At 54.4% G+C, this 9,396-nt stretch overlaps 1 protein-coding gene across 1 annotated transcript; it reads right to left on the reverse strand.

The window, feature by feature from the left end:
- Nucleotides 1–4,049: 4,049 nt before the first annotated feature.
- Nucleotides 4,050–8,583, reverse strand: Marchf9 (membrane associated ring-CH-type finger 9). The gene is made up of 4 exons (XM_051170693.1): nt 7,754–8,583; nt 6,605–6,760; nt 5,851–6,043; nt 4,050–4,899 (listed from the first exon to the last, which is right to left on the reverse strand). The coding sequence occupies exons 1-4, from the start codon at nt 8,108–8,110 to the stop codon at nt 4,565–4,567; spliced, it is 1,041 nt and encodes a 346-aa protein (XP_051026650.1). The 5' UTR covers nt 8,111–8,583; the 3' UTR covers nt 4,050–4,564.
- Nucleotides 8,584–9,396: the final 813 nt, after the last annotated feature.

Below are 9,396 nucleotides of genomic sequence, written 5' to 3' on the forward strand. Positions count from 1 at the left end.
TCGAGCGAAGGAAGCTGTTGTCATCTGCCTCATCTGCCTTGGCCTTCTCTCTCAAGACAGGACTTTTTGTGGGTTTTTTTGTTTTTGTTTTTGTTTTTATTGGTTTTTTTTTTGTTTTTGTTGTTGTTGTTGTTGTTTTTTTGAGACAGGGTTTCTCTGTGTAACAGCCCTGGCTGTCCTGGACTCACTTTGTAGACCTCGAACTCACAGAGATTCACCTGCCTCTGCCTCCCAAGTGCTGAGATTAAAGGCGTGCACCACCACGCCTGGATAGAACTTTTTTTTTTTAAATTAGGCACAAGAGGCACACTTTCCCTTGTCTGCTGAGCAAACTTCAGGAAGCACGACCTAACCTAGTGCAAAACGTGTACTCGGACTGACTCAGCAGGTCCTCACAGAACCAGGACCCGCACTTCTGCTCAGTACTTCTCCTGGTCTTTCCTCAAGATCCAAAGCCCTCAGTTTTTTGTTTTGTTTTGCTTTGGTTTTTTGAGACAGGGTTCACTTTGTAGACCAGGCTGGCCTCGAACTCACAGCGACCCGCCTGCCTCTGCCTCCAGAGTGCTGGGATTAAAGGTGTGTGCCACCATGCCCGGCTTAGATTTTAACACATCTTTAAAGGGCCAACTCAGGTGTTAACTAACCCTGGGCAGCTGGTGTGTGTGTGTGTGTGTGTGTGTGTGTGTGTGTGTGTGTGTGTGTGTGTGTGTTCAACACTGTTCCTTTGGTGCCTATGGTGTTCACTGACGTGCTCTCTAAGCATCTAAGCATCTCATCTATCATAGCACGAGCTGCGTGCATCTGGTCTGCACCTGCTCCATCTCTTTCTAACCTGTGACTTGTTGAGAAGAGCGGTGATGCTCATTGGTCTACCAGGCTTTCTACTGTTGTTTTGAGAGAGCCCTGCTATGTAGTCCATGCTGTTCTTGAACTCACAATCCCCAAGTGTTGGAGTCACAGGCAGAACTATCACTTCCAGCTTCACCAGTCTTTCTATCTCCCATCAGGCTGTATCCCTCGGTATGCGACGCCATGCGCATTCTCAGATTGAATCCGGACCATGTGGCAGGAGGGATGGGCACTCGCCAGACTGCCCTTTTCTCTCTTAACCTTGCCCCTAGGAAAGTGAGCCTGTCCTTGCCTAGCTGATGGTATTTTTAAAGCTCCCCTTGGCTCTTCAGCCACTCTAAAGTAGGTCTGCTCCACTTCTTCCTATCTTTTGGTTTGCCCCTCTCTCTCCCAAACTGTCTTCTTTTCATATTGAATTTTTTTAAATATTTATTTTTAAAAATAAAACGTTTGTTCCTTGGTTTTGGGTTTACTCTTCTCCCACTCCCGGCAAGATCCTGACCCCAGTCACTCACCTTGGCTTCTTAGCTCCTGGGGAGTAACTCCCCTAACAATGGGAGGTCTGGATGATCCATCTGAAAGAGTGTTTTCTGACAAACCCAGACATGTTTCTATCTGTAGTGGAAACAGCCAAGTCTAGTCTGGCTTCCTGGAAGAGATTTAAGAGAGTGGTGGAGAACAGTGAGTGGGTCTGGGCGCTGAGGGCTTTGTAGAGATGGCCAGAGGCGGCCTGAGTCCTGATGAGAGATCTTTTTGGAACCTCGACATCCATCCTAGAATGTCCATTTGGCCTAACCTTCAAAGAAAGACTTGGATACAGGCAGGGAAACAGAGTCAGCCAGGCAGGGTGAAAACAAAACATAAATCGTATTCAACCTGCCCCTCATTTATTCAGACCAGGAGCCCTGGAGCACTGAGGCAGGAGGATGGGACCGGGCCAAGAGAGCCTGCTCCCTGAGTCAGCATTCTCTGCCCTCCTCAGAGGCTGCACACAGTACACCCCTTGTGATGTACAGAGATTAACTCATCCTCTATCCGAATGCATCTCTCAGCACTCTTTGTAGCTCCCTCTGTACCCCAGATTGCTCTCCCCATGCCAGGACTTACCTCTTCCTTCCTCCCTCCCTCCCTCCCACTCCAATTAGCTGGGTTCAGACTCTCCTTCGCAATTCCCCTGCCCCAGCCTAGACATGGCTCCCTGCACACAGGAACTGCCAGGTGGCCGACTCCCCATGGGGATCAAGCCATGCATGATCTGGAGAAGCAGGGCATGCTGGGAGCCTTGTGCAGAGGGCAGGGGTATTGTACATTCCTTGCTCCTCCTCCCATCTCTTCTGGTCCCTCAGTGTCTCCTACTCACCCACCACCAAGTTGAACTTGAACATAAAACACCTGAGCCTTAGCAGAGCTGAGTTGAGAGAGTAAAGCCTGGCCTCTAAGACTTGTCTCCCTGAAGCGAGTACAGGATAACCCTCCCGTGCTGCCCAGTGCCTAGACAGAGATGCCACTTTGAAGAGGCAGTGGTGTCTATGACCCCTTTCCTAGATGAGAGTCTGTGTAAATTAGGGAAAGGGAAAAAGAGATTCTATCGATAGATGCACACGAGCCCAAAGCCTAGACCTCCATCGGTGCTGGAGGTGAGGGGAAAGCAGGCCTTTGGGACCTAGAATGCACATGGATATTTGTGTGTGTTCTTGCCTACGCCCAAGCTGCCATGAAGAGCCACCGTGAGGAACATCCTAGGCTTGGCCAAGAAGCCCCAGGTGTGTCTTATCCAAGTCCCTCCTGCCAGCACTAATTTAGTAGTTGCTGATTTTCCGTCCCCCCATCCACTCTCCACCAATTCTTCTGTTAATGACAAATCAATAAGATCCACCTCTCCGACTCCTGGTAGCTGGGAGGGAGTCTCTGGGTAAAATGTCCTACTGGAGAGCTCAGCATCAGTCCCCTTTCACATTTGGAATTAAGTCAGAGCCCCCAGTACAGCTTTGGTTCCTACACCCACAAGGCAATCGGATGCCAGCACCATGGACAGCAGCCAAGACCGCCGGGGGGAGGGGAGGCCCTCTCCCCCACATCTCCTCACTACTGGAAAGGCTCGCAGCAAGGTTTCCAATGCTCCAGGGTAGGCGGGCTGTTAGAAGGCAATCGTTTTCTTCTTTTCCCAAGCCTTCCCAAGAGGAGGCAGAGCAGACCCATAGTAAGGGGACCAATAGTAGAGGACCAATAGTAAGAAAGGCCTCTGGACCTGACTTTAACAACGTATGAAGGAATTCTTTAATCGCTCATGACACCATCATTCATATAGCACCCAGCCCCCAGGCTTCAGGAGAAAGGGATCAAGCTTCAAGCTGACCCCACAGACTTTTTGTGGTGTTATGGGCGTTAACCTCATGCACACCAGACAAGCACTGTACCACTGACCCACACCCCCAGCCCTTGGACCCACCATTCCCACATCCTCTCCCATGATGCTCCCTTCCAGGAATACCACTAGCTGGGCACAGCGGGATCAAACCTGTGGCTCTGAGCTACCACAGAAATAGTTTCAGTTGGGGTCAAAGGGATGACCCTGAGTCATGTCCGTCTCACCTCATTTCTCTGGGGGAACGTGGTACCTGGAAGGGACTGACCCAACACAGAACGGGTCGAGTGGCTCCAGCCTCCCCCCAGGGTCCACTGTTTTGAGGGTCAGGAATGTTCTTGTTCCCACTGCTGACACTGTTCTGCACAGCTGCTGTGTCTGTCTGTCTCCCCTTTGGCTTCTGTACCTACTCCATCACTCAGAATGCCCAAAGCTCTGGGCTACTTCTGTCAGAAACTGTGTTTTGGAGTTTGTTATATCACGTACTGTGTGAAGTAAGCGGACTGGCAACTAGTCCAGAGCTCTCCTATTCCGCTGTCAATTTTCTTTGTAATAGCGTTCAGCCTGTCCTTCATTTACCCTCATTCCAAAGTCTATGAGGTAGACAGGAAAAAGACAGGTCAGGGTTTTCCCCTAAGTGATGTAACTCACAGGTGGCAAGTCCACCCCTCCTCAGCTCCCCCTGAGCACTGGCACCTAGCAGCCAATGGGACGCATTCTCTAGCAAGTGGGAGCCCCTCCTCCAACTGCAAACTGGCACTGCTGCTCCTGAGGAGGAACCGCCCCACAGCCTCCAGCCCTTCAGAAGAGCCCCAGGTGAGAAAGGAGTCTCCACGTGCATATAAATGATTCTTTATGCCCTTCCCCCATGCAATGGGGGGGTGGAGCAGGGGGAAGTCCCCCGCCCTCATGCAGGGAACGGGAGGTCAATGTTTACTAGTCTTATTGCCAGATGCCCTGTGGCCATGGGGTGGGGAATGGGGGTCTACAGCCCCTTTTTTTTCTGGCATTGGTCTCCCTTTACCGAGTCAGTGGTGGAGCCAGGGGACTGGAGGCCCTAAAGCTGAGGTAAAGATGGTTCTCTCCAGGAAGAAAAGCTGTTCTCCCCGCCTGCCTTGCTGGCCATCCTCAAGGTGAATATGAGGCGGTGTCAGTGGGAGCGGAAATGGCATCCAGATGTCTCTACCCTGTGGGCAATAGAGGCCGGACAATGTCTCCAAGCTTGAGGCTGTCCACAGAGATCCTCAGTGGTGGGGCCACTGTGCCCCCCACACCTTGTCTAGGTCGTACCTCCAGCAGCTCATGTCTGGCTGATGCACTGACTTACAATCCCTGCTCCTGAAGTCCAGGTCAGACTGTGGTGACTCTCATGACCACCTCTCGAGCAGAATGAGAGGTGGAACGGGCATCCGGTGGCCGTAGCTGTCCAAGGAGATGCAGAATTGTATAACCACAGCGCTGAGGCAAGAGCGTCCGCATGCGCTGGGCAGCTGGGGGCCGGCTGGGGGCCCCAGCAGGGGGGCTGGTCCGTGAGGTCCTGGGGCCTGGCTTCCCTGCTGTCCCTCCCCCTGCATCTCCTCCTATGTCCTTGGTCTTGTCATAGTTCAGGACCTTCCACTGTTGGTTCACAGCTTGCCAGCGCTTGAAGATGCGGTAGACGGAAGAGCCCTCATGAACGATGAGGCCTGGGCAGAGGGACAAGGAAACCAGGGTGAGGGTCTGCAGAGGTGGCTCAGCGGTTAAGAGCACGGACTGCGCTTCCAGAGGACCCGGGGTTCAATTCTCAGCAACCACACGGCAGCTCACAACTGTCTGTAACTCTTAAGAACCGAAGCTCTCTGCCGGGCGGTGGTGGCGCACGCCTTTAATCCCAGCACTCGGGAGGCAGAGGCAGGCGGATCGCTGTAAGTTCGAGGCCAGCCTGGTCTACAAAGCAAGTCCAGGATAGTCAAGGCTACACAGAGAAACCTTGTCCCAAAAAAACAAACAAAAACAAACCCACTAAAAAAAAAAAGAACCGAAGCTCTCGGGCTGGAGAGATGACTCAGAGATTAAGAGCACCGGCTGCTCTTCCAAAGGTCCTGAGTTCAATTCCCAGCAACCACATGGTGGCTCACAACCCATCTATAATGTGATCTGATGCCCTCTTCTGACATGCAGGCAGAGCACCATATACATAATAAATAAATAAATAAATAAATAAATATTTAAAAAAAAAAAAAAAGAACTGATGCTCTCAAACAAACATGCAGGCAAAACACCAATGCACATAAAACAAAAATAAATAATTTTAAAAAGAAAGAAAGAAAACCAGGGTGAGCCGGACGGTGGCGGCACACCTTTAATCCCAGCACTCAGGAGGCAGAGGCAGCTGGATCTCTGAGTTCAAGCCTAACCTAGTTCACAGAGTGAGTTCCAGGACAGCCAGGGCTACAATAGGCCACAGGTTCTTGAGCATTCATTTCTGCAGACAGAAGACAGAACTACAAAGGACAGGGGCCCCAAGCTGGTACTAACAGTCTCCAAAACAGCGGAATTAAGAGCAAGAAACTGAGAGGATGAGCAGGGAAGGTAGGTGACTGCGTGAAGGAATATGCTAAGCGGGCACAGGGAGAAAAGAAGCAAAGTGCCCTCACCTATGCAGACAACATCCATGAAGCCGTACATGCCATAGCAGATCTGGAAGAGCAGATCCTGGCGTTGCCACTTGGCTGAAGGGCTGAGTGAGGACCAGATGAGCCAGGAGATGCTGGCGACGAGGAACAAGGAGCCCAGAACTATAGCAGCAATCTGAACCTTCTCGATGACAGTCAGGGAGATGGCCTGCCACTGTTTGGGAGAAAGCGCTCCAGGAAGTCATGGGAAGAGACAGGAAGTGGGGCAATAGGTGGCCCTGAAGAGAAGACGCCAGGAGCAGCTCCTAAAATGCTCAGGCAGGACTAAAGGTCTGTCTTCTCCATCTCCTGATCTATGTTAAGACGTGGCGCTAAGGAAGACACTAAGCGAGTAGGAAGGAGAGAGATTGGGCAGGTGCTTTGAAGCCCAAACACATAGGTTGGAGTTTGGAACTCCACCTTAACTCCATCACTTACGAATTGAGTAATTGTAGACAAGTATTTAATCTCTATGTGTGTTTGTGCCCTCGTTTCTAAACTCAGACATAGTAATTGTATCTAATGAGATCATTATGAAAATTAAAGGAGTTAATATACAACAAATGGCATACAGAAAACAAAACATGTTCAATACTGTCCTTAACATTACTTTTCCCTATTGTTTTGAGTCCCTAGGACAGGGCCAGAACCTAAGTGTCTTGGAATGCCATAAAGATGGAGGGAGGTGGCTTTGGGAAAACACTAAATAAGATGAAACAGGCTCCCTGCACCTCACCTGCAGCGGGTTCTTGGTGCTGATGGCCAGGACCTGGTACTTGAAGTAGCAGAGCTCGCAGCTCCAGGAGCCCCTCTCACTGATCCAGCGGATTAGGCAGGGTTGGTGTGTACAGCGCACTGAGCCGTCACAGCGGCAAGGGCTCAGGAGCTCCCCCTGGAGGAAGAGAGGGGAGGGCCCCTGTCAACTACCATCACCCCGACCCCTTCTGGGGCACTCCTGGAGAGGAAACCTCTTCTTCATGTCAGTAATACTACTCCACTTAAAATCTCGGGCTTTTTACCCTAAGCAGGGCAAGAGACTATGGCTGCGGCACAAAAGTAAGAAGTCAGGGAGCGAGAAAAACTTCTCCAACCAAAGGAATTAAAGGTGGGGTGGGAGGGGGGGCTGTCTTCCTTTTTCCTAGAAATTGGAAGGGTGATTAAGACATACTAAAGGGCTGCATCTCGCTAGGACCCGGAAGGAGGGGGCAGGCCGTCCACTCCACAGTACTTCCAGTATATAGATCTGGTGCCAACTGGGATGGACTACCAGTCGTGGTGGTTTCCATGCTAAAATGGGGAGCATTCTGTGGGCAGGAGTGTGTACCAGGGTGCCCCCCTTTAGTCAAGCAGTCATCTCTCCCTGCACAGAGATGCCCTCTGCCACTATACCGAGATAACTTTACCTATAAAATTAAACAAAGAAGGCTCTTTAGAATGAGGTGGAAAGTTGCAAGGTGGGAGCAAAAAGTGCCTCACCAGGGGAAATACTGAGTTGGGCAGGGTCCTAGCTGGTCCCTCCCCTCATGGTTCGAACAAATGTATTCTTCCTTTCTGTCCACGTCCCAGAGACTAGGTTCCCTCAGCTAATGGCGAACCTAAGGTGAGGGAGCAGGTACTAAGAGCGGTCTCTGATCATGGGTGAGAGAGATTCTAAGCCCTCCGAGGAGAGGGCCCCACCCCATCTGGGAACCCCAGACTCCCCCGCCCCCCGCATCAATCTTGACACACTCTAGGAGTCTCCAGCTAGGCCAACCTCACCCCACTCCCATTCGGGGTCCTGGGTCCCGCCCAGCTTCCCCAGGCCCCGCCCCCTGCTCCTGTCTCCGCGGACACCCCAGGTGCGCGCCCCCACCCCTCCCCGCCCAGCCAGGTGTTCGGGCCTGACCTGCTCCGGGCCTTGGAAGCAGATTCTGCACTGGGGGGTTCGGAGCCCACTGTCCAGGCTGCTACTGAGCGACAGGGCGTCCAGCGCGCCTGGGGGCGGCGGCGGCGGTGCGGGCGGCGGCGGGGGTCCGACCCGCGGCTCCTTGTCGCCGGCCAGGCCCCGGGCCCGCGGCTCCGACCCGTAGTACTCCTCCTCGTCTCCGTCGCCGTCCCGGGCGGAGCAGCCAGCAAAGGGCGCCCAGCCGCAGCCACCTCCCCCGCCCCCCCGGGGCTGCGGCTCGGCCCGGGGCCGCCCCCCGCCCGTCAGCACCAGCAGCTTCAGCTCGTTCAGGAACATGCGGAGCCGAGACTTGAGCATCGTCCGGGCGCCGGGGGGCGGGGGGCGGCGAGCGAGGGGGGCTCCCGGGCGCCGGGGGGAAGGGCGAGGACAAGGCCGGGAAGGGGGCGCGCGCGGGAGCGCCGGACCGGGCCGGGGTCTCCGCGGCCTGCAAGCGCCGTTCACTGCTGCCACCGCCGGGGCACCGGGGCTCGCGGGGCCGAGAGGGCCGTCAGCCCGGGGACGGCGAGGTAGGCAGGCATGGCCCGAGCAGGGGCAAGGGGCGGGGAGGGGGCTCAGGGTGCCGCGCCCCGCGGGTCGGGGTCGGGAGCCGGCCGGGCGCCGGGGCTTATGCGCCCCGGTGCTCCTGCGGCGGGGCCGCCCCCCATCGTCGTCCTCCCGGCCCCAGTCCCGCTCCGACTCTCGGATCCGGCTCGGCTCGGCCCGTGCGCTCGGCGGTGGCAAATGGCGGCTCCTTCCGGCGGCGGCGGCGGCGGAGACCCCCCCGGAGCGGCGGGCGGGCGGGGCGGGAGCCGGGGAGCCGGTGAGGGATGGAGGGAGGGGTGGGGCGGGGAGGGGGAGCGGAGGAGAAGGGGCCGCGGCTGCGCATCCCCGCCCTGCCCAGCACGAGCAGGTGTCCCCAGGGGCGGGGCGAGTGTGCGAGACTCCGGAGGAGGGAGGGAGGGGAGTGGCCAACGAAGGGGAGTGTGTACCGGGATAGAAGAATAGGTGTGTGCGCGGGGTGGGGGTGAGGATGGAAGGTGAGGCGTCAGAGGCTGCAGGTGTAACGAGGCACGGAGGTATATGCACAATGGAAGTGTGCAAAGACAGCTCGGCGAGGGGTTAGAGGTGTGCGGGCAGTGAGTGGTCAAAGGATTGGAGCCTAAAAACACACAAAAGATTGTAAAAAGGTGCTGCGTGCGGGACTGTGAGGCGGTGGTGTGCGGGAGTGGAATCAGATTGTGTGAGAAACAAGCGATTCATTCTAACCTGTGAAGGTGGTGAGTGCGCAGAAAGAGGACGACCAAAGGGATGGGCGTGTCCTCGATACTCTCCAGCCCTCAGCTGTGCTACTCAGAAGTCAATACCACACATACACGCTTAAATCTCTGTTTTATGTTGACCTCTAGGGCTGCTACCCAGCCTAATATTTTTTTTTTCTGCTTTATATTAACACCTCCCTTTCAGTCCCTTTGTTAAGCTGAGGGAAAAGGGATTCCCGGGGAGCCCACTGGGTCAAAGACACTGAGAAAAAAATTAATTAGTAAAAGAGTAATTAACAGAAAAGGGAGGGACTGAGCAAGTCGAACTAGGGACGGATTGCCAAA

Source organism: Acomys russatus, chromosome 28 (assembly GCF_903995435.1).
Source record: "Acomys russatus chromosome 28, mAcoRus1.1, whole genome shotgun sequence".
NCBI lineage: Eukaryota > Metazoa > Chordata > Mammalia > Rodentia > Muridae > Acomys > Acomys russatus.